At 48.9% G+C, this 27457-nt stretch overlaps 1 protein-coding gene across 1 annotated transcript in view; it reads left to right on the forward strand.

The window, feature by feature from the left end:
• The window catches only part of BZW1 (basic leucine zipper and W2 domains 1), a 31907-nt gene extending 6015 nt beyond the window's left edge, over positions 1-25892 (forward strand). The window contains exons 2-12 of the mRNA XM_038749207.1: positions 2610-2683; positions 8336-8512; positions 10957-11051; positions 13202-13267; positions 15816-15951; positions 19398-19507; positions 19587-19757; positions 20517-20663; positions 23683-23821; positions 25518-25640; positions 25799-25892. Of these exons, the coding sequence (XP_038605135.1) occupies positions 2620-2683; positions 8336-8512; positions 10957-11051; positions 13202-13267; positions 15816-15951; positions 19398-19507; positions 19587-19757; positions 20517-20663; positions 23683-23821; positions 25518-25640; positions 25799-25830 (1260 nt within the window). The 5' untranslated portion in view covers positions 2610-2619 and the 3' untranslated portion in view covers positions 25831-25892. The remainder of the gene's footprint in view (positions 1-2609; positions 2684-8335; positions 8513-10956; positions 11052-13201; positions 13268-15815; positions 15952-19397; positions 19508-19586; positions 19758-20516; positions 20664-23682; positions 23822-25517; positions 25641-25798) is intronic.
• Positions 25893-27457: the final 1565 nt, after the last annotated feature.

Raw genomic sequence — 27457 nt, forward strand, 5'->3', positions numbered from 1 at the left:
GGCCGTTGTAAGCGCTGGAGGAGATACAGGGTTTTGAGGTTGTCCCACGTGGGGCTCACAGTCTCCATCCCCATTTTACAGATAATATTAATAAAATGATGGCATTTGTGAGGTGTCTACTATGTGCTGAGCACTGTTGTAAGCGCCGAGGGGGGGAATACAAGGTTATGAGGTTTTCCCACGTGGGGCTCACAGTCTCCATCCCCAGTTTACAGATAATAATTAATAATGATGGTGTTTAAGAGCTTACTATGTGCCAAGTACTGTTCTAAACACTGGGCGGGCTGGGGGGGTACAAGGCTATGAGGTTGTCTCACGTGGGGCTCACAGTCTCCATCCCCATTTTACAGTTAATAATAATTAATAATGGTGGTGTTTAAAAGCTTACTATGTGGCAAGCACTGTTGTAAGCGCTGGGGAAAGATACAGGGTTATGTGGTTGTCCCACGTGGGGCTCACAGTCTTAATCCCCATTTTACTGATAATAGTTAATAATGATGGTATTTAAGTGCTGTGTGGGAAAGGCCGTTGTAAATGCTGGGAGAGATACAGGGTTTTGAGGTTGTCCCCCATGGGGCTCACAGTCTCCATCCCCATTTTACAGATAATAGTAATAAAATGATGGCATTTGTGAGGTGCTTACTATGTGCTGAGCACTGTTGTAAGCGCTGGGTGGGGGGAATACAAGGTTATCAGTTGTCCCACGTGGGGCTCACAGTCTCCATCCCCAGTTTACAGATAATAAATAATAATGATGGTGTTTAAGAGCTTACTATGTGCCAAGTACTATTCTAAACACTGGGCGGGCTGGGGGGTACAAGGCTATGAGGTTGTCCCACGTCGGGCTCACAGTCTCCATCCCCATTTTACATTTAATAATAATTAATAATGGTGGTGTTTAAAAGCTTACTATGTGGCAAGCACTGTTGTAAGCGCTGGGGAAAGATACAGGGTTGTCCCACGTGGGGCTCACAGTCTTAATCCCCATTTTACTGATAATAGTTAATAATGATGGTATTTAAGTGCTTGCTATGTGGGAAAGGCCGTTGTAATCGCTGGGAGAGATACAGGGTTTTGAGGTTGTCCCACGTGGGGCTCACAGTCTCCATCCCCATCTTACAGATAATAGTAATAAAATGATGGCATTTGTGAGGTGCTTACTATGTGCTGAGCACTGTTGTAAGCGCCGGGGGGGGGGGGTGGGGGGATACAAGGTTATCAGGTTGTCCCACATGGGGCTCACAGTCTCCATCCCCAGTTTACAGATAATAGTTAATAATGGTATTTAAGAGCTTACTATGTGCCAAGTACTGTTCTAAACACTGGGCAGGGGGCCGGGGTACAAGGCTATGAGGTTGTCCCACGTCGGGCTCACAGTCTCCATCCCCATTTTACAGATAATAATGATTAATAATGGTGGTGTTTAAAACCTTACTATGTGCCAAGTACTGTTCTAAACACATTGGGGAGATATGAGGTAATCAGATTGCCCCCCGTGGGGCTCACAGTCTCCATCCCCATTTTACAGATAATAATCACTATTGATGGTATTTAAACGCTTACTGTGTGCCAAGCACTGTTCTAAACGCTGGGATTTATTAAGCGCTTACTGTGTGCAAAGCACTGTTCGAAGTGCCAGGGAGGTTACAAGGTGATCAAGTTGTCCTGCGGGGGCCTCAGAGTCTTAATCCCCGCTTTACAGATGAGGGAACTGAGGCCCAGAGAAGTGAAGTGACTTGCCCAAAGTCACACAGCTGACAATTGGCAGAGGCAGGATTCGAAACCATGACCTCTAACTCTAAAGCCCGGGCTCTTTCCACTGAGCCACCCTGTTTCTCAGTGAATGAGGGAACGAGGGGGAGAGCAGCAAGTGCCTGATTGGGAACCCCCTAGACTGGAAGCTTGCTCTGGGCAGGGAACAGGGAATAGTAGGAATAATAATGGTGGTCATTGTTAAGCGCTTACTATGTGGCAGGCACCATATTAAGCGCCGGGGTGGAGACGAGCAAATGGGGTTGGACACAGTCTGTCCCACAGAGGGAAGGTGTCTACCGACTCCGGTAGATCGTCCTCTCCCAAGCGCGTAGTACAGTGTGCTCTGCACACAATAAGCGCTCAATAAATACAAGCAGTTGATCGATAAATCCTTGGAGGGAGAAGGCGGGGCGGTGATCCCCCAGAGCTTTGGAAGCCCCCCACATTCCACATCAGCCGGAACCGGTGGCCGGTCTGGTTCAGGAAGCAGCGTGGCTCAGTGGAAAGAGCATGGGCTTTGGAGTCAGAGGTCATGGGTTCGAATTCCGACTGTGCCACATGTCTGCTGTGTGACCTTGGGCAAGTCCCTTCACTTCTTTGAGCCTCAGTTACCTCACCTGTAAAATGGGGATTAAGATTGTGAGCCCCACGTGGTACAACTTGATCACTTTGTATTCCCCCACAGCGCTTAGAACAGTGCTTTGCACATAGTAAGCGCTTAATAAATGCCATTATTATTATTGTTATTATTAGAACAGTGCTTTGTACATAGTAAGCGCTTAACAAATGCCATTATTATTATTATTATTCCGTGGAAGAAGCCCGCTGACCGACTTCTGTTTTTCTTTCCACAGGGTGTCTTTTATGAATAATCAAAAGCAGCAAAAGCCAACGCTATCAGGCCAGCGTTTTAAAACAAGAAAAAGAGGTAAGCGTTGGGGCCGGTTGACGTGGGGTTACCTTCTCTCGGAACTGGGAATCGTCCGTGGATGGGTAATAAATACGGTTGGATGGTGTAGTGGGAAGAGCGTGGAAATTCATTCATTCAGTCGTATTTATTGAGCGCTTACCGGGTGCAGAGCACTGGACTAAGCGCTTGGAAATGGGAGCCGGGAGAACCTGGAATCCAGGCCCGGTTCTGACATTGGCCCGTCTCCCCTCCCGTGACCTTGGGCGAGTCACTGAACTTGGGTTTCCTCGCCTGTAAAAAGGGGGAAGGTTAAGAGCTCTTTCTCCCACTTTGCCAGGGATCTATGTGGGCGGCTATCATTCGATCGTCTTGAGCGCTTATTGTGTGCAGAGCACTATACTAAGCGCCTGAGAGAGAGCACAATATAACAGTGACCAAATTCCTGCCCACAACGAGCTCACGGTCTGGAAGGGTTATCATCGATCCGTCCCGACAAGGGGGCACACGCTAAGTACCGTGATTAATGAAATTGGCATATATAAGTGCAAAGGCATGCCCGACCGTTGAGCCCATGACGGAAGGAATGTTAAATAAACTTTCCGAGGCGGAGGGCAAATCAGCCTGGAAAAGGCTGTCGAAAGTTCGGCCCACCCGCTTGCAACAAATTTCAAGTGATTGTGAAATGACTGGCCCACGTCCCTGGAACGGACCTCCTGTTCTCCGAGGAGATCTATGTGTATGTGACAGAACAGTTTAATATCCTTGTTTTCCTTCATCAGAGTATTGGGAGGGAAGAATTGAGAAGCAGCCCGGTTCTTTGGAAAGATCCCGGGCTTGGGAGTCAGAGGTTGTGGATTTTTTTTTTTAAATAGCATTTATTTAGCACTTACTACGTGCAAAGCACTGTTCTAAGCGCTGGGGAGGTTACAAGATGATCATGTTGTCAATCAGTCAATCGTATTTATTGAGCACTTACTGTGTGCAGAGCACTGTACTAAGCGCTTGGGAAGTCCAAGTTGGCAACATCTAGAGACAGTCCCTACCCAACAGTGGGCTCTCAGTCTAAAAGGGGGAGACAGAGGACAAAACCAAACATACTAACAAAATAAAATAAATAGAATAGATATGTACAAGTAAAATAAATAGAGTAGTAAATATGTACAAACATATATACAGGTGCTGTGGGGAAGGGAAGTCTTTTAGACTGTGAGCCCGCTGTTGTCCCATGGGGGGCTCCCAGTCTTAATGCCCATTTTACAGATGAGGGAACTGAGGCCCAGAGAAGTGAAGTGACTTGCCCATAGTCACATAGCTGACAATAGGTGGAGCCGGGATTTGAACCCATGCCCTCTGACTCCAAAGCCCGGGCTCCTTCCACAGAGCCACGCTGCTTCTCTAATCCCGGCTCCGCCACTTGTCAGCCGTGTGACTTTGGGCCAGTCACTTCCCTTCTCTGGGCCTCAGTTCCCTCATCTGTAAAATGGGGATTAATGATGAAGATGGCATTTGTGAAGCGCTTACTATGTGCGAAGCACTGTTCTAGGCGCTGGGGGGGGATACAAGGAGATGGGGTTATCCCACGTAGGGTTCACGATCTTAATCCCCATTTTACAGATGAGGTCACTGAGGCACCGAGAATTGAAGTGACTTGCCGAAAGTCACACAGCTGACAAGCGTCAGAGCTGGGATTAGAACCCATGACCTCTGGCTCCCAAGCCCGGGCTCTTTCCACTGAGCCACGCTGCTTCCCTGTGGGACAACCTGATCACCTTGTATCCCCCCAGCGCTTTGAACAGTGCTTCTCACATAGTAAGCGCTTAACAAATACCATTTTTTAAAAAAATAATCATTGGGGAAGCTATCTTTTTGTATCTGTGAAATTTTGCATAGAGAGCAAGGCACAAGAAGGGAAGTTTTTTAAAAAAAAGCCCAAGATGTGATTTGTCTGGACGGCCTCTGAGTTGATGCCTGGGTGTCCGAGAACCTGGGTGCTAATTCCGCCTCTGCCACTTAATAATAATAAAAATTTGTTGTGTTTAAGCGCTTACTATGTGCCGGGCACTGTACTAAGCCCTGGGTGGATACAAACAAATCAGGTTGGACACAGTCCCTGTCCCACGCGGGGCTCTCGGTCTCAATCCCCATTTTACGGATGAGGTCACCGAGGCCCAGAGAAGTGAAGCGACTTGCCCAAGGCCAGAAGTGGTGGAGCTGGGATTAGAACCCATGACCTTCTGATTCCCAGGCCTGTGCTCTGTCTCCTACGCTGTGCTGTTTCCCACCTGTCTACTGTGTGACCTTGGGCGAGTCACTTCACTCCTGTGCCTCAGTTCCCCCATCTGTAAAATGGAGATTAAGACTATGAGCCCCATGTCGGGTACGGACTGCGTCGAACCTAATTATCTGCTGAAAAGCACCTTGGCCTAAAGAATAGAGCGTGGGTCTGCTGCGTGGCCTTGGGCAAGTCGCTTCACTTCTCTGGGCCTCAGTTACCTCAGCTGTAAAATGGGGATGGAGATTGTGAGCCCCCCATGGGGCAAGGAACGTGTCCAACCCGATTTGCTTGCATCCGCCCCAACACTTAGAAGAGTGCCTGGCGTAGAAGAGAAGCAGCGTGGCTCAGTGGAAGGAGCCCAGGCTTTGGAGTCAGGGGTCATGGGTTCAAATCCTGGCACTGCCACTTAGAGAAGCTGCGTGGCTCAGTGGAAAGAGCCTGGGCTTTGGAGTCAGGGGTCATGGGTTCAAATCCCGGCTCTGCCACTTGTCAGCTGTGTGACTTTGGGCAAGTCACTTCACTTCTCTGGGCCTCAGTTACCTCATCTGGAAAATGGGGATTAAGACTGTGAGCCCCCTGTGGGACAAGTTGATCACCTTGTAACCTCCCCAGCACTTAGAACAGTGCTTTGCACATAGTAAGCGCAATAAATACCATCATTATTATTATTGTCAGCTGTGTGACTTTGGGCAAGTCACTTCACTTCTCTGGGCCTCAGTTACCTCAATTGTAAAATGGGGATGGATTCATTCATTCAGTCGTATTTATTGAGCGCTTACTGTGTGCAGAGCACTGGACTAAGCGCTTGGGAAGTACAAGTTGGCAACAGATAGAGACGGCCCCTACCCAACAAGGGGCTCACAGTCTAGAAGGGGGAGGCAGACAACAAAACAAAACATGTGGACAGGTGTCAAGTCATCAGAATAAAGACTGTGAGCCCCCCGTGGGACAACCTGATCACCTTGTAACCTCCCCAGCACTTAGAACGGTGCTTTGCACATAGTAAACACTTAATAAATGCCATTATTATTATATAAGTGCTGAAGAAATGCCACAATTATTATTATTATATCTACCCCACCGCTTAGTACATAGTAGGCCCTTAACAGGCACCGTTGTTAAAAGACAAACACACACAAAAAACCCCACCCAGCTTGATTTGTTTGAATACAAGCCAGGCTCTGTGTGCTGTTTGACCATGGGAAGAAAATCAGTCAATCCGTTGTATTTATTGAGCGCTTACTGTGTGCAGAGCACTGTACTAAGTGCTTGAGAAGTACAAGTTGGCAACATATAGAGGCAGTCCCTACCCAACAGTGGGCTCACAGTCTAAAAGGGGGAGACAGAGACCAAAACCAAACATACTAACAAAATAAAATAAATAGAATAGATATGTACAGGTAAAATAAATAGAGTAATAAATATGTACAAACATATATATATCTATATATGTTGCATCCACCCCAACACTTAGAAGAGTGCCTGGCATAGAAGAGAAGCAGCGTGGCTCAGTGGAAGGAGCCCGGGCTTTGGAGTCAGAGGTCATGGGTTCAAATGCCGGCTCTGCCACTTGTCAGCTGTGTGACTTTGGGCAAGTCACTTCACTTCTCTGGGCCTCAGTTACCTCATCTGGAAAATGGGGATTGAGACTGTGAGCCCCCTGTGGGACAAGTTGATCACCTTGTAACCTCCCCAGCACTTAGAACAGATATACACACATATAGATATACACACATAGAAAAGGCTCCAGAGGGAGGCTGTAGCGGTTGCCCAGCTGCGCTCTCTGACCTTTCCTTAAGCGCTTAGTACAGTGCTGTGCACACAGTAAGCACTCAATAAATACGATTGATTGATTGATTGATTGATTGCCTTCAAAGCCGCCGTTGAGGAGAAGGGTGCTTTCTTCTGGCCGGGGCTGGCTCCCACAGCTCCTCAGAGGCAGCCTGCTTTTTATCCAACCTCAAGCCGGGATACGGGGCCATTACATTTCCCTAGGAGCTGGGCAGAGTCACAGGGCATCATAAAGCTAGACTGTGAGCCCATTGTTAGAGTTGCAGGGCACCAGAAAGCTAGACTGTGAGCCCATTGACGGGTAAAGACCGTCTCTGTATGTTGCCAGCTTGTACTTCCCAAACGCTTAGTGCAGTGCTCTGCACACAGCAAGCGCTCAATAAAGAAGATTGAATGAATAAAGGGAGAGGCTGTGATTCATGACAAGATGACCGCTTTTTTGATTTCAACTCATCTGGGTTCCCAAGCCTTCTGCGGCTAGCTTCTCAGCCGACGCATTTGAGGTCATTCATTCATTCAGTCATATTTATTGAGCTCTTACTGTGTGCAGATCACTGGACTAAGCGCTTGGGAAGTACAAGTCGGCAACAGAGAGAGACATATAGAGACGGTCCCTAATGAGCCCTACTGAGAGCTCCTCTCCTCCTCCCCATCCCCCCCGCCCTACCTCCTTCCCCTCCCCACAGCACCCGTATATATGTTTGTATGGATTTATTACTCTATTTATTTTACTTGTACATGTTTACTATTCTATTTATTTTCTTAATGATGTGCATCTAACTTTATTTTTATTTATTCTGATGACTTGACACCGGTCCACATGTTTTGTTTTGTTGTCTGTCTCGCCCTTCTAGACTGTGAACCCGTTGTCGGGTAGGGACTGTCTCTATATGTTGCCAACTTGTACTTCCCAAGCGCTTAGTCCAGTGCCCTGCACACAGTAAGCACTCAAAAATATGATTGATTGACTGAATGAATGAATAATAATGGCATTTATCAAGCACCTACGATGTGCAAAGCACTGTTCTAAGCGTTGGGAGGTTACAAGGTGATCAGGTTGTCCCTCGGGGGGCTCACAGTCTTCATCCCTGTTTTACAGATGAGGTCACTGAGGCCCAGAGAAGTGAAGTGACTTGCCCAGAGTCCCAAAGCTGACAATTGGCGGAGCTGGGATTTGAACCCATGACCTCTGACTCCAAAGCCCGGGCTCTTTCCACTGAGCCATGCTGCTTCCCTACCCAACAACGGGCTTACAGTCTAGAAGGGGGAGACAGACAACAAAACAAAACACTAGACAGGTGTCAAAGTCGTCAGGGTCTTAACGTCCAACCGACCTTCTAGACTGTGAGCCCACTGTTGGGTAGGGACCGTCTCTATATGTTGCCAACTTGGACTTCCCAAGCGCTTAGTACAGTGCTCTGCACACAGTAAGCGCTCAATAAATACGATTGATTGATTGATTGACCCGTGTATGTTTGGTCTTTGCTAGTGGGAAGGATAACACTCCTTTTCCAATTTCCTGCCTCAGAAGATACCGTCCCCGTGAGTGGCTTTTTCCCGCGGGTTTTGGCAGCGTGTCTAAAGTGCGACCGTTTTTGTTTCAGATGAAAAAGAGAGGTTTGACCCTACTCAGTTTCAGGACTGCATTATTCAAGGCTTAACTGAAACTGGCACTGATTTGGAAGCGGTAGCAAAATTTCTCGATGCCTCTGGAGCAAAGCTCGATTACCGCCGATATGCCGAAACGCTCTTCGACATCCTGGTTGCCGGGGGAATGCTGGGTAAGTCGGGTGAAGGGGAAAAGGCGAGCCGACCCCGGGGCGAGAATTTAAAGCCGAAGGGATCGCGCTCGCGGAGGACGGGAAAGTGTCGTGTCGGAACTGTTGGCGGCCCAGGCTGAGGGGGGGTGGGTGTCGATTTCTAACAACCAGGTTGACGCGGCTGTTGGAAATCGATCGTCTTGCCCATCTGAGTCCTGGACTCGATTTCAATCAGTCAATCAGTCGTATTTATTGAGTGCTTACTGTGTGCAGAGCACTGTACTAAGCGCTTGGGAAGTCCAAGTTGGCAACATATAGAGACGGTCCCTACCCAACAGGGGCTCCATCGGTGGGGCCAATTTGTGGCCTCTGCCCTGCACAAGTGAGCTTATAATAATAATAATAATAATAATAATGATGGCATTTATGAAGCGCTGACTATGTGCCAAGCACTGTTTTAAGCATTGGGGGGTTACAAGGTGATCAGGTTGTCCCTCGGGGGGCTCACAATCTTCATCCCCGCTTAACAGATGAGGTAACTGAGGCCCAGAGAAGTGAAGTGACTTGCCCAAAGTCACCCAGCTGACAATTGGCGGAGCCAGGATTAGAACCCGTGATCTCTGACTCCAATGCCCGGGCTCTTTCCTCTTATTCCTTTTGCTTATTACTTTGCTGTGGCTGAGAGGTGCATCCAGGCTGGAGCATAGGGGCTGCCTTACAGAAATACCCCCCTCATCCGCCCTTTTTGGGAGGCCGTTCCCGAACTCTGCCATCACTGCTTGTTAAAACACCCTGTGGCAGAACCAGCATTCATTCAATTCAATCGTAGTTATTGAGCGCTTACTGTGTGCAGAGCACTGTACTAAGCGCTTGGGAAGTCCAAGATGGCAACATAGAAAGACGGTCCCTACCCAACAGCGGGCTCACAGTCTAGAATGGGGAGACAGACAACAAAATAAAACACATTAACAAAATAGAACAGTAAATATGGACAAGTAAAATAAATAAATAGAGTAATAAATACGTACATACATATATACAGGTGCTGTGGTGAGGGGAAGGAGGTAAGGTGAGGGGGAGGAGGGGGAGAGGAAGGAGGGGGCTCAGTGTGGGAAGGCCTCCTGGAGGAGGTGAGCTCTCAGTAGGGCTTTGAAGGGAGGAAAGGGCCACTTGTGTGTAGGATGCTCTCCCGTAGACTGGGCCGTAAAGAAGACTCGAGTCCCTCTCTTTCTCGCCACCGCGGTGTTTGCGTGCGGCCTAGACTTTGAAAGTTCTGGGACTTTCCAAATCATCATCAATCGTATTTATTGAGCGCTTACTGTGTGCAGAGCACTGGACTAAGCGCTTGGGAAGTACAAGTTGGTAACAGATAGAGATGGTCCCTACCCAACAGTGGGCTCACAGTCTAGAAGATAATTTTTAAAAGGTTGCTGAAATTTTATTAGTTTCCACTGGGTACAGATTTAACAAAAAAAGTTACCAAGGCTGCTAGGAAAGCTCGTTCTTAACTTGGGAGTAAAAAGTTTGATTTGTGTTTTTGGTGTTTTGCTTTCTTTAAAGTAAAAAAACACAAACTAGTTCTATTTAGGCAGCCTGTCTATACTAAGGGGAAAGGAAAGGAGGGGAAGGGAAGGGAGGGGGAAAATGGGCTCTGACTCCTAGTGTTTCAGAAGCATCGAGCTGCAGCAGCTCCAAAGCGAAACCTCTCCAAGAGAAGCAGCGTGGCTCAGTGGAAAGAGCATGGGCTTTGGAGCCAGAGGTCATGGGTTCAAATCCCGCCTCTGCCTCATGTCTGCTGTGTGACAATGGGCAAGTCACTTAACTTCTCTGAGCCTCAGTTCCCTCATCTGTAAAATGGGGATTAAGACTGTGAGCCCCACATGGGACAACCTGATCACCTTGTATCCCCCCAGTGCTTTGGACAGTGCTTTGCACGTAGTAAGCGCTTAACAAATGCCATCATTATTTATAGGAGCAGCGTGGCTCAGTGGAGAAGAGCACGGGCTTTGGAGTCAGAGGTCATGGGTTCGAATTCTGGCTCCGCCACATGTCTGCTGTGTGACCCTGGGCAAGCCTTGGACTTGAGCCTCAGTTACCTCATCTGTAAAATGGGGATTAAGACTGTGAGCCCCACGTGGGACAACTTGATCACCAAATGGGGATTAAGACTGTGAGCCCCATGTGGGACAACTTGATCACCTTGTATCCACCACCAGCGCTTAGAACAGTGCTCTGCACATAGTAAGCGCTTAACAAATGCCATCATTATCATTATCTGTGGGGGTGGGGGTGCGTGGGATTCGTCACGCCAACCTTGCCTTCTGGGTCAGGGGGGTCCTGAAACGTCTCCGGTCTCGTGCCGTGTCTCCTGTCTCCCCATCCTTCTCTGTCTAAGAGCAGCCTTTACCAAAAGAAAACCTTTGGTAAGCCAGTTCACTGCTGACTCGATCAATTCCTTCTCTTAGCCCCCGGCGGGACACTGGCAGATGACATGATGCGCACAGACGTCTGTGTATTCGCTGCACAAGAAGACCTAGAGACCATGCAAGCATTTGCTCAGGTAGGTGACCTGGGCGCCCAAATCCGAGGCCTCGCAGCTTCCCCGCCACGTGCAGCCGGTCTTTTGGGTGCCACCTATGAGAGTCCGGAGTCTGCGGTGCCCCCGGGATTGTTCCCGGGAGCGGGGACGGCCTGCCGGGCGGGCAAGGCCCGGGAAATCGATAAATCCAGAGGAGCCCGGAAGGCCCACCCAGGCCGAAGGGCAGCCTGGAGCATTCATTCATTCATTCATTCTAGACGGTTGGGTAGGGACCGTCTCTATATGTTGCCAACTTGTACTTCCCAAGCGCTTAGTACAGTGCTGTGCACACAGTAAGCGCTCAATAAATATGACTGATTGATTCATTCGACCGTACTTATTGAGCCCCTTCCTTCCTCTCCCCATCCCCCCGCCTTGCCTCCTTCCCCTCCCCACAGCACCTGTATATATGTTTGTACAGATTTATTACTCTATTCTATTTGTACATATTCTATTTATTTTGTTTTTTTCATATGTTTTGTTCTCCGTCTCCCCCTTCTAGACTGTGAGCCCGCTGTTGGGTAGGGACCGTCTCTATATGTTGCCAACTTGTAATTCCCAAGCGCTTAGTACAGTGCTCTGCACACAGTAAGCGCTCAATAAATACGATTGGATGAATGAATGAATACTGTGTGCAGAGCACCGTACTAAGTGCCCAGGAGAGGACAGGTGGGGTGAGCGTGTGAAGAGGGGTAGTGGGAGGTTAGCTGAGCGGTGAGAACAAAGCATCACGATGAGGTTGACTTGGGTGGAATAAAGTGGGAAGGGACGAGCCGATTAGTACAGTGCTCTGCACACCGTAAGCGCTCAGTAAATGCGATTGAATGAATGGAGTGTCTTAAACCCCGTGACCAGGGGCTTCTGGTTGGGGCAGAGATGGGAGGGGGCATTCATTCATTCATTCAATCGTATTTATTGAGCGCTTACTGTGTGCAGAGCACTGTACTAAGCGCTTGGGAAGTACAAGTCAGTAACACACAGAGACAGTCCCTACCCAACAACGGGCTCACAGTCTAGAACTCATTCAATCGTATTTATTGAGCGCTTGCTGTGTGCAGAGCACTGTACTAAGTGCTTGGGAAGTCCAAGTGGGCAACATATAGAGACAGCTCACAGTCTAGAACTCATTCAGTCGTGTTTATTGAGCGCTTGCTGTGTGCAGAGCACTGTACTAAGTGCTTGGAAAGTACAAGTTGGCAACGTATAGAGACAGTCCCTACCCGACAGCGGGCTCACAGTCTAGAAGGGGGAGACAGAGAACAAAACAAAACATATTACCAAAATAAAATAAATAGAATAAATATGTACAAATAAAATAAATATAAATAGAGTAATATATACATATATACAGGTGCTGTGGGGAGGGGAAGGAGGGGGAGCTCCTGAGGAGCAGGGACAACGAGCATAGACTAATATTTGAGGAAGGCTCCATTCGGGCTGCAGAGGGGAGAGACCGGAAGTAAAATAATAATAATGATGATGATGATGGCATTTGTTAAGCGCTTACTATGTGCAGAGCACTGTTCTAAGCACTGGGGGGGATACAGGGTGGTCAGGTTGTCCCACATGGGGCTCACAGTCAAGATTTGGCCACAGGCTGAGTTTAGGGGGTGGGATCGGAGCGGGCTTTGCCCTGACGGGATCAGGTCGGGGGGCGGGCGTCACAGGGTCCGCCTGGGATGACCAAACTTAAACAGGTTGGACGGCGCCCTGGGCCTCCCGGCATTTCATTCAATCGTATTTACTGAGCGCTTACTCTGCAGAGCACTGTACTAAGCGCTTGGGAAGTACAAGTTGGCAACATACGGAGACGGTCCCTACCCGACAGCGGGCTCACAGTCGAGAAGGGGGAGACAGACAACAAAAGGAAACATATTAATGAAATAAAATAAATAGAGTAATAAATACGTACAAACATATATCCAGGTGCTGTGGGGAGGGGAAGGAGGTAGGGCGGAGGGGATGGGGAGGGGGCTCAGTCTGGGAAGGCCTCCTGGAGGAGGTGAGCGCTCAGTAGGGCTTTGAAGGGAGATGGATTGGTTCACTCCAAGAGGGCCCCTGGGCCCAGTCACCTTAGGCGAGCCTGAATTTGGGCTTTTAAAACTTCCGTGGCCCTTTTTTCCCCTCAATAGGTTTTTAACAAGCTAATCAGGCGTTACAAGTACCTGGAAAAAGGTTTCGAAGATGAAGTAAAGAAGGTAAGAAGGAGCCTGCTTTCCGAAAGCCCCCCCGGGAATGATTTTCCCCTGAGCCGTCGTTTGAACGGGCCTCGTTTGTCTCTGCAGCCCTTCGGTGTTGAATCCTCATGTCCCCCTTCTGGGACTCATTAACCGGGGGAGTTAATTTTAGCAGCTCGGAGTTCTGGTTACGAGGGTTTGGGGCCGGGGGTTGAATCCGAAGGTATCCGTGGGTTTTGATTCAGCTCTGCTCACTCACCAGATTTAATGGCATCGTGACTGTATTTAAACTCGGTCAAGTTCTCGCATTGGGCTTCCGTGTGAAAATGAGCTTTGTGCTGGGGGTTACCGGCTACCCTTTAGAGCAGGAGTGGGCAGGTCACGACCTTCCCCTGCCCCCAAAGAGAGACGCAGACACACACCCATAATAATAATAATAATAATAATAATAATAATAATAATAATAATGATAATGGCATTTATTAAGCGATTACTTTGTGCAAAGCAATTTTCTAAGCACCCATGCGTGCACACGTGACCAGCAAGAATGAACCTGATCCCTGTTAGATAATAATAATGGTATTTGTTAAGAGCTTACTATGTGCCAAGCGCTGTTCCAAGCGCTGGTGTAGATACAAAGTAATCAGGTTGTCCCACATGGGGCTCACAGTCTTAATCCCCATTTTCCAGATGAGGGAACTGAGGCCCAGAGAAGTGAAGTGACTTGCCCAAAGTCACACAGCTGAGAAGTGGCGGAAGAGCCCGGGCTTTGGAGTCCGAGGTCAGGGGTTCAAATCTCGGCTCCGCCAACTGTCAGCTGTGTGACTTTGGGCAAGTCACTTCACTTCTCTGGGCCTCAGTTACCTCATCTGGAAAATGGGGATTAAAACTCTGAGCCCCCCCGTGGGACAACCTGATCACCTTGTAACCTCCCCAGCACCTCTGGGCCTCAGTTCCCTCATCTGTAAAATGGGGATTAAAGCTGTGAGCCCCCCCGTGGGACAACCTGATCACCTTGTAACCTCCCCATTCATTCAATCATATTTATTGAGCGCTTACTGTGCACTTAGAACAGTGCTTTGCACATAATAAGCACTTAACAAATATCATTATTATTAGAACAGTGCCAGCCTTTAGAACAGTGCTTTGCACATAGTAAGTGCTTAACAAATAACATTATTATTATTATTATTATTATTATTAGAATCCACTACCTCTGACTTCCAAGCCCAGGCTCTTTCCACTAAGCCACATCAGCATGGACGCAGAATTTAGAGCAGCAGAAGCAGCATAGTCTAGTGGCTAGAGCCTGGGCCTGGGAATCTAAGGTCATGGGTTCTAATCCCGGCTCCACCACTTGTCTGCTGGGTGACCTTGGGCAAGTCACTTCACTGGGCCTCACTTACCTCATCTTAGCCCTATGTGGGACCTATATTATCCCGTATCTCCCCTAGCGCCTAGCCCAGTGCCTGGCACATAGTAAGGGCTAAACAAATACCGTCATTATTATTATTTTTATCCCTTTATCTCCCTTTATCGGGGAGAGCAGACGTAGAGAGGCTCCACCGGTCCCGGGAAAGGAGCTCCAGCTCCCCCCGTTACAAACTGAGCTCGTGACTGCGGGTGTCTACATGCGTGCGCTCACGTGTACACACGTGAAGCAGTGTGGCTCATTGGAAAAGAGCCCGGGCTATGGAGTCAGAGTTCATGGGTTCAAATCCCAGCTCTGCCAATTGTCAGCTGGGCGACTTGGGGCAAGTCACTTCACTTCTCTGGGCCTCAGTTCCCTCATCTGGAAAATGGGGATGAAGACTGGGAGCCCGGGTTCAAATTCCGACTCTGCTTGTAACGCTGTAGAAGCAGCGTGGCTCAGTGGAAAGAGCCCGGGCTTTGGAGTCAGAGGTCATGGGTTCGAATCCCGGCTCCGCCACATGTCTGCTGTGTGATCTTGGGCAAGCCACTTCTCTGGGCCTCAGTTCCCTCATCTGTAAAATGGGGATGAAGACTGTGAGCCCCAGGTGGGACAACCTGATCACCCTGTATCCTCCCCAGAGCTTAGAACAGTGCTTTGCACATAGTAAGCGCTTAACAAATGCCTATTATTATTAACCTCCCCAGCACTTAGAACAGTGCTTTGCACATAGTAAGCGCTTAACAAAGGCCTATTATTATTATTATTATTAACCTCCCCAGCACTTAGAACAGTGCTTTGCACATAGTAAGCGCTTAACAAATGCCTATTATTATTATTATTATTATTATTAACCTCCCCAGCGCTTAGAACAGTGCTTTGCACATAGTAAGCGCTTAATAAATGCCACTATTAATTATTAATTAATAATACATGGCTCGGCAGCTGAGGAAAAGCGTGGCTAAGCGGCCCTCTACCCTAAGCGCAGGGAAGCAGCGTAGGAAAACAGCGTGGGAGGGAAGAGAGAGAGACCAGAAGCATCGACGTTTTTTGGGCCATCCCCGCGTCTCCGACCGATTCTTACGGGCTCCACCCGCTCCAAAAGCCCAGTAACTGGGCGATGCTCAACTTTCCCACCTCCTCCTTTCTCCGTTTCAGCTGCTGCTGTTCTTGAAGGGTTTTTCCGAGTCCGAGAGGAATAAGTTGGCCATGCTGACGGGCGTGCTTCTGGCCAACGGAACTCTTAATGCCTCCATCCTCAACAGCCTTTACAACGAGAATTTGGTTAAAGAAGGTACGGTTCCCCTAAGAGGATCGGGGCGGGGGGAGAAATGGTTTTTCCACGAGCCAGCCGGCGCCCGGTCCTAGCCCGCGGGGGAACGTTCTGGGCGTTAGGACTTGCACGTCGGCAGAAGGACGGTCCCTAATTCCCCAGTCGCCCTCTGGACTGTAAGCTTATTCATTCAGTCGTATTTATTTAGTGCTTACTGTGTGCAGAGCACTGTACTGAGTGCTTGGGCAGTACAAGTTGTGGGCAGGGAGTATGCTCATTGTTATCTCGTACTCTCCTAAGTGCTAGAGAAACAGCGTGGGCTCAGTGGAAAGAGCCCGGGCTTTGGAGTCAGAGGTCAGGGGTTCATCATATCATCATCATCAATCGTATTTATTGAGCGCTTACTATGTGCAGAGCACTGTACTAAGCGTCTGGGAAGTACAAATTGGCAACATATAGAGACAGTCCCTACCCAACATTGGGCTCACAGTCTAAAAGGGGGAGACAGAGAACAAGACCAAACATACTAACAAAATAAAATAAATAGAATAGATATGTACAAGTAAAATAAATAAATAAATAGAGTAATAAATATGTACAAACATATATACATATATACAGGTGCTGTGGGGAAGGGCTCTGCCCATTGTCAGCTGTGTGACTTTGGGCAAGCCACTTCACTTCTCTGGGCCTCAGTTACCTCATCTGGAAAATGGGGATTAAGATTGTGAGCCCCCCGTGGGACAACCTGATCACCTTGTAATCTCCACAGTGCTTTGCACATAGTAAGCGCTTAATAAATGCCATCATTATTATTATTATATGGCGTAGGGGACAGAGCCCAGGCCTGGGAGTTGGAAGGTCGTGGGTTCTGATCCCGGCTCTGCCATCTGTCCGCTGGGTGACCTTGGGCAAATCATTTCACTTCTCTGGGCCTCAGTGACCTCGTTTTCAAAATGGGGGTTGGGACTGTGAGCCCCGCTTGGGGACAGGGGCTGAGTCCAACCTGATTTGCTTGTTATAAAGATAATAATAATGATGGCATTTGTTAAGCGCTTACTAAGTGCAAAGCACAGAGAAGCAGCGTGGCTCAGTGGAAAAGAGCCCGGGCTTTGGAGTCAGAGGTCATGGGTTCAAATCCCGGCTCTGCCAATTGTCAGCTGTGTGACTTTGGGCAAGTCACTTCACTTCTCTGGGCCTCAGTTACCTCATCTGTAAAATGGGGACTAAGACTGTGAGCCCCCCGAGGGACAACCTGACCACCTTGTAACCTCCCCTGCGCTTAGAACAGTGCTTTGCACATAGTAAGCGCTTAATAAATGCCATCATTATTATTAAGTGCCAAGCACTGTTCTAAGCGCGGGGGGTATACAAAGTGATCAGGTTGTCCCACGTGGGGCTCGTGGTCGTCATCCCCATTTTACAGATGAGGGAACTGAGGCCCAGAGAAGTGAAGTGACTTGCCCAAAGTCACACAGCTGATGAACGGCGGAGCTGGGATTAGAACCTATGACCTCCGATTCCCAAGCCCGGGCTCTTGCCACTGAGCCATGTTGTATTCACCCCGGCGTGTTTAGTACAGTGTTCTGCACACAGTAAGCGCTCAATAAATGCAGTTGAGTGAATGAATAGCCAAAACACGGCGTTCCAGCCGGATGGAGGACGCTTGAATTCTGTTGCTCATGGTCTAAAAGCGTGGGATGGGGCTGGAGTTGATGGGGAGAAGCAGCATGGAGGAGTGGATAGAGCACGGGCCTGGAATTCTGAAGGTCATGGGTTCTAATCTTGGCTCTGCCCCTTGTCTGCTCTGTGACCTCGGGCAAATCACCTCATTTCTGGGGGCCTCAGTTCCCTCATCAGGAAAATGGGGATGGAGATCGTGAGCCCCATTTGGGACAAGGACTATGTCCAACCGGATTTGCTTTGTTCATTCATTCAGTCGTATTCATTCATTCAAGTGTTTATTGAGCGCTTACTGTTTGCAGAGCACTGGACTAAGCGCTTAGGAAGGACAATTCAGCAGCATATAGAGACGGTCCCTACCCAACACCGGGCTCACAGTCGTGGCTCAGTGGAAAGAGCCCGGGCTTGGGAGTCAGAGGTCATGGGTTCAAATCCCGACTCTGCTAATTGTCAGCTGTGTGATTTTGGGCAAGTCACTTCTCTGGGCCTCAATTCCCTCATCTGTAAAATGGGGATGAAGACTGAGCACCCCACGAGGGACAACCTGATCACCTTGTATCCACCCCAGCGCTTAGAACAGTGCTTTGCACATAGGAAGCACTTAACAAATGCCATCATCATCATCATCATCACAGTCTAGAAGGGGGAGACAGACAACTAAACATGTGGACAGATGTCATCAGAATAAATAGAAGTGAGCGCTTACTGTGTGCAGAGCACTGTACTAAGCGCTTGGGAAGTACAAGCTGGCAACAGATAGAGACGGGCCCTACCCAGGAACAGGCTCACAGTCTAGAAGGGGAGACAGACAACAAAACAAAACAAATGGACCCTAGCGCTTAGCACAGTGACTGGCACACAGTAAGCGCTTAACAGATACCAGAATAATTATTCTCCCCTGCCAGCGGGCCACCACCCTCACGGGTTTTCTTGCCCTCGTTGGGCCCTGAGCCTGGGCCAGAGGTTCCCTTGGGCACCAGAGCCTACGATAATAATAATAATGATGACATTTATTAAGCGCTTACTATGTGCAAAGCACTGTTCTAAGCGCTGGGGAATTTACAAGGCGATCAGGTTGTCCCACGTGGGGCTCACAGTCTTAATCCCCATTTTACAAATATAAAATCTCTGTACGATCTCTCACCCGTACGAGGACGGGAGGAATCCTTAGTCCAGTGCTCTGCACACAGTAAGCGCTCAGTAAATACGATTGAATGAATGAATGAATCTTTCTGGCCGGGAGCACGATGAGGGGAAAGCATGTCTGTACGATCTCTCACCTGTACAAGGATGGGAGGAATCATCATAATCAATCGTATTTATTGAGCGCTTACTATGTGCAGAGCACTGTACTAAGCGCTTGGGAAGTACAAATTGGCAACACATAGAGACGGTCCCTACCCAACAGTGGGCTCACAGTCTAAAAGGGGGAGACAGAGAACAAAACCAAACATACCAACAAAATAAAATAAATAGGATAGATATCCTATATCCTAGATAGGATAGATATGGAATCCTTAGTCCAGTGCCCTGCACACAGTAAGCGCTCAATAAATACGATTGAATGAATGAATCTTTCTGGCCGGGAGCACGATGAGGGGAAAGCAGGGGCATTGCCACGTGTCTGAGCGCCGGGCCAGGTGACCGCCATCCTCAGCCTCTCTCGGGCCCCAAAATCCACCGACGCCCGGACCGAAGGACCCCGGTGCGTCTTGGCACAGATGGAAAGGCTGGAATGAGTCCCGGAGGCGTCTGAAATTCCCTGACCCTTTTTTTTTATGCAGGTGTTTCCGCAGCCTTTGCCGTGAAGCTGTTCAAATCATGGATAAACGAAAAAGACATCAACGCGGTGGCCGCCAGCCTTCGTAAAGTGAGCATGGACAACAGGCTGATGGTAAGTGAATCCGGCTCCCCGGGCCCGTGGGGCGCGGGGCCCGCCGCCCCTCCGGTGACCGGCTCCGTTGGCCTTGCAGGAACTTTTTCCCGCCAACAAGCAGAGCGTCGAACACTTCACAAAGTACTTCACCGAGGCGGGATTAAAAGAGCTGTCCGAGTACGTCCGGAACCAGCAGACCATCGGGGCGCGGAAGGAGCTGCAGAAAGAGCTGCAAGAGCAGATGTCCCGTGGCGACCCGTTCAAAGACGTAAGTCAGGCGGCCCTTCCGGGGCGGGGGCCCATTCCCGGTCGTTCCCGGGCGGCCTTTCCGGCCCGTTTTCCTTGGCCTTTTGGCCGTCCCGCCGTTGTCCATCCCTCTTGCCCGCCCGCTCTGCCCCAAGAAGCAGGGCCGCCCGATTGAAGCGAGCGCAGGCCTTATCACCGCGGCCTTGCCGGGCGATCGTATTTATTGAGCGCTTGCTCCGTGCGGAGCCCTACTTGAGAGACTCCAGTATGGGAAGGAGCGTGGCCTGGGCGTCAGAAGGACCTGGGTTCTAATCCACTTGTAAACTTGTACATATCTATTCTATTATTTTGTTAGTATGTTTGGTTTTGTTGTCTGTCTCCCCCTTCTAGACTGTGAGCCCGCTGTCGGGTAGGGACTGTCTCTATGCGTTGCCGACTTGTACTTCCCAAGTGCTTAGTACAGTGCTCTGCACACAGTAAGCACTCAGTAAATACGATTGAATGAGTAAATTTGAAATCTGCAGCTGGAGTGGGGAACATGGCGAGTGTGGGCAGCGGGGCACTGAGGGGCCTAGGCCCCAGGGGGTGGTCTTGGGGGGCTGAGGACCAACTCTAAAGGTGACCGACCTTTAGACCAAAAAACCAAACCAAAAAACATGGGAACCCCTCCGCCGCCTCTGTTGTATCGCGCTCTCCCAAGCGCGTAGTTCAGTGCCCTCTGCACAAGGTAAGCGCTCGCCACATCCCGTTGATGACTGTCTGAACGGGGACCCTCGTGCAGATCATCATGTACGTCAAGGAGGAGATGAAGAAGAACAACATCCCGGAGCAGATCGTCATCGGCATAGTCTGGTCCAGTGTGATGAGCACCGTCGAATGGAACAAGAAGGAGGAGCTGGTAGCGGAGCAGGCCATCAAGCACTTGAAGGTGGGAGACCCGGGCGATCCCAAGCCCCTGGGGTCTGGCGTCGACGGACCTCAAAACTGGCGGGTGGCCGGCGGGGGTGGGAAGCCTCCTTTCCCTGCAAACGCTTGACACGTGGCTCTTCTTCCAGAGAAGCAGCGTGACTCGGTGGAAAGAGCCCGCGCTTTGGAGTCCGAGGTCATGGGTTCAAATGCCGGCTCTAGTTAGATTCTTTTCCGTGAAAGTTTGTTGGAAAAGGGTGGGGAGGGGAGGTCAAATTTAAAATCCAGGCCCAGTCTAGGAGTGATTATTTGGTACAGAGTAAAGCAGAGCTTGCTTTTCTCACTTAAGGTCCCTGTAGATTCTTGTCCATGAAAGTTGGTTGGAAAAAGGCGGGGAGGGGTGGTCAAATTGAAAATCCTGGCCCAATCTAGGGGTGATTATTTGGTACAGAGGAAAGCAGAGCTTGCTCTTTTCTGACTTTTCCCTTCTCCTGCCCCCAAAAGCCGTACTTTAAAGGCCCCTCTAGTTAGATTCTTGTCCGTGAAAGTTTGTTGGAAAGTTGTGGGGTGGAGCGGTGGGGTGGTCAAATTTAAAATCCTGGCCCAATCTTGGGGTGATTATTTGGTACAGAGGAAAGCAGAGCTTGCTCTTTTCTGACTTTTCCCTTCTCCTGCCCCCAAAAGCTGTACTTTAAAGGTCCCTCTAGTTAGATTCTTGTCCGTGAAAGTTTGTTGGAAAAAGGCGGGGAGGGAGGGTCAAATTTAAAATCCTGGCCCAGTGTAGGGATGATTATTTGGTACAGAGGAAAGCAGAGATTGCTCTTTTCTGACTTTTCCCTTCTCCTTCCCTCAAAAGCCATACTTTTAAAGGCCCCTCTAGTTAGATTCTTGTCCGTGAAAGTTTGTTAGAAAAAGGGGGGAGGGGAGGTCAAATTTAAAATCCTGGCCCAGTGTAGGGATGATTATTAGGTACAGAGGAAAGCAGAGCTTGCTCTTTTCTGACTTTTCCCTTCTCCTGTCCCCAAAAGCCATACTTTAAAGGTCCCTCTAGTTAGATTCTTGTCCATGAAAGTTTGTTGGAAAAGGGTGGGGAGGGATGGTCAAATTTAAAGTCCTGGCCCAATCTCGGGGTGATTATTTGGTACAGGGGAAAGCAGAGCTTGCTCTTTTCTGACTTTTCCCTTCTCCTGCCCCCAAGAGCCGTACTTTAAAGGTCCCTCTAGTTAGATTCTTGTCCGTGAAAGTTTGTTAGAAAAAGGGGGAGGGGAGGTCAAATTTAAAATCCTGGCCCAATCTGTGGGTGATTATTTGGTACAGAGGAAAGCAGAGCTTGCTCTTTTCTGACTTCTCCCTTCTCCTGTCCCCAAAAGCCATACTTTAAAGGTCCCTCTAGTTAGATTCTTGTCTGTGAAAGTTTGTTGGAAAAGGGTGGGGAGGGATGGTCAAATTTAAAGTCCTGGCCCAATCTCGGGGTGATTATTTGGTACAGGGGAAAGCAGAGCTTGCTCTTTTCTGACTTTTCCCTTCTCCTGCCCCCAAGAGCCGTACTTTAAAGGTCCCTCTAGTTAGATTCTTGTCCGTGAAAGTTTGTTGGAAAAAGGTGGGGAGGGACATTCAAATTTAAAATCCTGGCCCAATGTAGGGGTGATTATTTGGTACAGAGGAAAGCAGAGCTTGCTCTTTTCTGACTTTTCCCTTCTCCTGCCCCCAAAAGCCGTACTTTAAAGGTCCCTCTAATTAGATTCTTGTCCATGAAAGTTTGTTAGAGAAAGGGGGAGGGGAGGTCAAATTTAAAATCCTGGCCCAATCTCGGGGTGATTATTTGGAGCAGAGTAAAGCAGAGCTTGCTCTTTTCTGACTTTTCCCTTCTCCTGCCCCCAAAAGCGGTACTTTAAAGGTCCCTCTAGTTAGATTCTTGTCCGTGAAAGTTTGTTGGAAAAAGGTGGGGAGGGACATTCAAATTTAAAATCCTGGCCCAATGTAGGGGTGATTATTTGGTACAGAGGAAAGCAGAGCTTGCTCTTTTCTGACTTTTCCCTTCTCCTGCCCCCAAAAGCCATACTTTAAAGGTCCCTCTAGTTAGATTCTTGTCCGTGAAAGTTTGTTGGAAAAGGGTGGGGAGGGATGGTCAAATTTAAAGTCCTGGCCCAATCTCGGGGTGATTATTTGGTACAGGGGAAAGCAGAGCTTGCTCTTTTCTGACTTTTCCCTTCTCCTGCCCCCAAAAGCGGTACTTTAAAGGTCCCTCTAGTTAGATTCTTGTCCGTGAAAGTTTGTTGGAAAAAGGCGGGGAGGGGGGGTCAAATTTAAAATCCTGGCCCAATGTAGGGTTGATTATTTGGTACAGAGGAAAGCAGAGCTTGCTCTTTTCTGACTTTTCCTTTCTCCTTCCCCCAAAAGCCATACTTTAAAGGTCCCTGTAGTTAGATTCTTGTCCGTGAAAGTCTGTTGGAAAAAGGCGAGGAGGGGCGGTCAAATTTAAAATCCTGGCCCAATGTAGTGGTGATTATTTGGTACAGAGGAAAACAGAGCTTGCTCTTTTCTGATTTTTCCCTTCTCCTGCCCCCAAAAGCCGTACTTTTAACGTCCCTCTAATTAGATTCTTGTCCATGAAAGTTTGTTAGAAAAAGGGGGAGGGGAGGTCAAATTTAAAATCCTGGCCCAATCTATGGGTGATTACTTGGTACAGAGGAAAGGAGAGCTTGCTCTTTTCTGACTTTTCCCTTCTCCTGCCCCCAAAAGCTGTACTTTAAAGGTCCCACTAGTTATATTCTTGTCCATGAAGGTTTGTTGGAAAAAGGCGGGGTTGAGGGGATGTTCAAATTTAAAATCCTGACCCAATCTCGGGGTGATTATTTGGTACAGAGGAAAGCAGAGCTTGCCCTTTTCTCACTTTTCCCTTCTCCTGCCCCCAAAAGCGGTACTTTTTAAAGGTCCCTCTAGTTAGATTCTTGTCCATGAAGGTTTCAGTAGGAGGATTTCATCAGGCAGGTACTTGAAAGGAATTTTTTTTTTTTCCTCTCTCCCTTTTTCTCTTACAGCAATACAGCCCTCTACTTGCTGCCTTTACTACTCAAGGTCAGTCCGAGCTGACTCTGTTACTGAAGATCCAGGAATACTGTTACGACAACATTCACTTCATGAAAGCCTTCCAGAAAATAGTGGTGCTCTTCTACAAAGGTAACTCGCTCCGCCACTTTCCCCGCTGCCTTTCAGGAGGGGGGAACGCTCTGGGCCCCAAATACTGAACGGGAAAAGAGCACCCTGCAGGATTTATTGAAAGCGATAGTGAGGATTAAAGGGAGGGAATAAAAGGTCGTTAAGGGAAGGATGAGAAGAGAGCCGGCATTGATCAGGCAGGAGAAGAAAAGATGGGGGAGGATCCCGAGCCCTCTCGGATATCCACGGTGATGAAGAGGACTGAATTCTCTCAGTCTCCCATGGCCCCGGTTATCGTGGTGGTCGTGGCGTAGCTGCATGTATCACTTCTCTACATATTTTGTTTTGTTTTGTTTGTCTAGACTGTGAGCCCGTTGTTGGGTAGGGACCGTCTCTATATGTTGCCAAATTGGACTTCCCAAGCGCTTAGTATAGTGCTGTGCACACAGTAAGCGCTCAATAAATACGATTGAATGAATGAATGAGCCCCAACTCTGGGCAGAGCCCCGTCCTGAGCGTAGGAGCTCATCGTGGGCCGGGATCGTCACTGCTTATTGTTGTATCGTACATTTCCAAGCGCTTAATACAGTGCTCCACACACAGCGGGTAATAAAGACGATTGAGTAAATGAACAAGCGGTAGACTCGGTGGTAATAATAATAATAATGGCATTTATTAAGCGCTTACTATGCAAAGCACTGTTCCGAGCGCTGGGGAAGTTACAAGGTGATCAGGTTGTCCCACGGGGGGCTCACAGTCTTTTAATCCCCATTTTACAGATGAGGTAACTGAGGCACGGAGAAGTTAAGTGACTTGCCCAAGGTCACGCCGCAGACATGTGGCGGAGCCGGGATTTGAACCCGTGACTTCTGACTCCAAAGCTCGGGCTCTTTCCACTGAACCACGCTGCTTCTCCGGTAGACACGGTCCTGCCCCTGAGAGCGGGCAGAGAAACAGCTTATATTTACTATTCTGTTTATTATATTTACTGTTCTATTTATTTTATTTTGTTAATATGTTTTGTTTTGTTGCCTGTCTCCCCCTTCTAGACTGTGAGCCCGTTGTTGGATAGGGACCGTCTCTCTATGTTGTACTTCCCAAGCGCTTAGTCCAGTGTTCTGCACATAGTAAGCACTCAATAAATACGATTGAATGAATGGAGGGCGGCGATCCTAGGCGCCACAAGGTGGAATCCGAAATCCAGAGAAGCAGCGTGGCTCGGTGGAAAGAGCCCGGGCTTGGGAGTCCGAGGTCATGGGTTCTAATTCCGGCTCCCCCACACACACGCGTCTGCTGTGTGATCTTGGGCAAGTCACTTAACTTTTCTGAACCTCAGTTCCCTCATCTGTAAAAATGGGGATGAAGACTGTGAGCCCCCCGTGGGACAACCTGATCACCTTGTAACCTCCCCAGTGCTTAGAACAGGGCTTTGCACATAGTAAACGCTTAACAAATGCCATCTTCTCGACTGTGAGCCCACTGTTGGATAGGGACCGTCTCTCTATGTTGCCAACTTGGACTTCCCAAGTGCCTAGTCCAGTGCTCTGCACACAGTAAGCGCTCAATAAATACGATTAAATGAATGAATCATTATTATTATTAAGCAGTGCTTTGCACATAGTAAGCGCTCAATAAATGCCGTTATTATCAAGTGGAAAGCCGGGTCAGTCAGAGCGGTTTTTCCACCGCGCCAAAACGCCGCCCCTCTCCTTTGCAGCCGAAGTCCTGAGCGAAGAGCCCATCTTGAAGTGGTATAAGGATGCCCACGTCGCCAAGGGGAAGAGCGTCTTTCTCGAGCAGATGAAGAAGTTCGTCGAGTGGCTCAAAAACGCCGAAGAGGGTAAGAAGCTCCCCGTCACCCCGCGGTCGCCCTTCAGCCTCTCCCCACTCCCCCTCCGTCCGCCTCCTCCCCGTCCGCTGGCGTTTACGGAGGCTCGTCCGCTATCGGAGGGCGGGGAGGGTCCGGGGGACTCAATCGCCTCTTCCCCTCTTTTGCAGAGTCCGAGTCCGAGGCCGAAGAAGGCGACTGATTTGTGAGACCTCCTCCTCAGTAAAGCAGACGGGAGTTGTAGATAAACTTGGGTGTCTCGTGTGTCCTTCTGGTTCTTCCTTCCCCCCCGCCGCCACCACTCACCTCCCCGTAACCAGCACGATACGAGGGCTTTCGCGGCAGGTTTGCCCCTCTCCGGTCCCTGAGCACTTGGGGTTTTGTTTTCGGGAGCCACGGGGGTCCTAGGTTCGACTCCTGACGTCGCGTTAGTCCCCTCGGTCCCCTTCTACCTCCTCCTCTATTTTCTACTGTGATGATGTCATTTAAGGCCTGCCACGAAAACAGGTCTTCTCCCCCACCCCCTCCACCCTGGGTTTTCTATATAGAAACGGTTTTCAAGACCCAATTGGGTTAAAAAACAAATCCTTACGGACATTTTGTTTGCCAATTAAACCGCACACTTATCCAAAATCGGAAGGCAACGGCTCGCGTGATAATTTGGTCCGAGATGAATGCCAGCAGCTAGCTAGGGGCTTAGCACCCCCATCCCCTCCACCCTGGGTTTTCTATATAGAAACGTTTTTGGTGACCTGATCGGGTTAAAAAAAAAAATCGTTACGGACATTTTGTTTGCCAATTAAACTGCACACATATCTGAAGTTAGAAGGCAACAGCTCGCGTGATAATTTGGTCCGAGATGAATGCCAGCGGCCAGGGACTCGGCACCCCCACCCCCTCCACCCTAGGTTTTCTATATAGAAACGGTTTTTGAGACCCGATCGGGTCAAAAAAAATTTGTTAGACACTTTGTTTGCCAATTAAACCGCACATGTATCCGAAGTCGGAAGGCAACGGCTCGCGTGATAATTTGGTCCGAGATGAACGCCAGCGGCCAGGGGCTCAGCACCCCCTCCACCCTGGGTTTTCTATATAGAAACGGTTCTCAAGACCCAGTCGGGTTAAAAAAAAAAATCCTTACGGGCATTGTTTGCCAATTAAACCGCACACTTATCCGAAGTCGGAAGGCAATGGCTCGTGTGATAATTTGGTCCGAGATGAATGCCAGCAGCTTGCTAGGGGCTCAGCACCCCCTCCACCCTGGGTTTTCTAGATAGAAACGGTTTTCGAGACCCGATCAGGTTAAAAAAACAAATCCTTACGGACATTGTTTGCCAATTAAACCGCACACGTATCCGAAGTCGGAAGGCAACGGCTTGCGTGATAATTTGGTCCGAGATGAATGCCAGTGGCTGGGGCTCGACACCCCCTCCACCCTGGGTTTTCTATATAAAAACGGTTTTCGAGACCCAATCGGGTTAAAAAAACAAATCCTTACGGACATTGTTTGCCAATTAAACCACACACTTATCCGAAGTCAGAAGGCAGTGGCTCGCGTGATAATTTTATCCAAGATGAATGCCAGCGACCAGAGGCTCGGCACCCCCATCCCCTCCACCCTGGGTTTTCTATATAGAAACGGTTTTCGTGACCCGATCGGGTTAAAAAAAAAAATCCTTACGGACATTGCCAATTAAACCGCACACGTATCCGAAGTCGGAAGGCAACGGCTCGCGTGATGATGATAATAATAATGGCATTTATTAAGTGCTTACTATGTGCAAAGCACTGTTCTAAGCATTGGGGAGGTTACAAGGTGATCAAGTTGT

This window comes from Tachyglossus aculeatus, chromosome 7 (assembly GCF_015852505.1).
Source record: "Tachyglossus aculeatus isolate mTacAcu1 chromosome 7, mTacAcu1.pri, whole genome shotgun sequence".
NCBI lineage: Eukaryota > Metazoa > Chordata > Mammalia > Monotremata > Tachyglossidae > Tachyglossus > Tachyglossus aculeatus.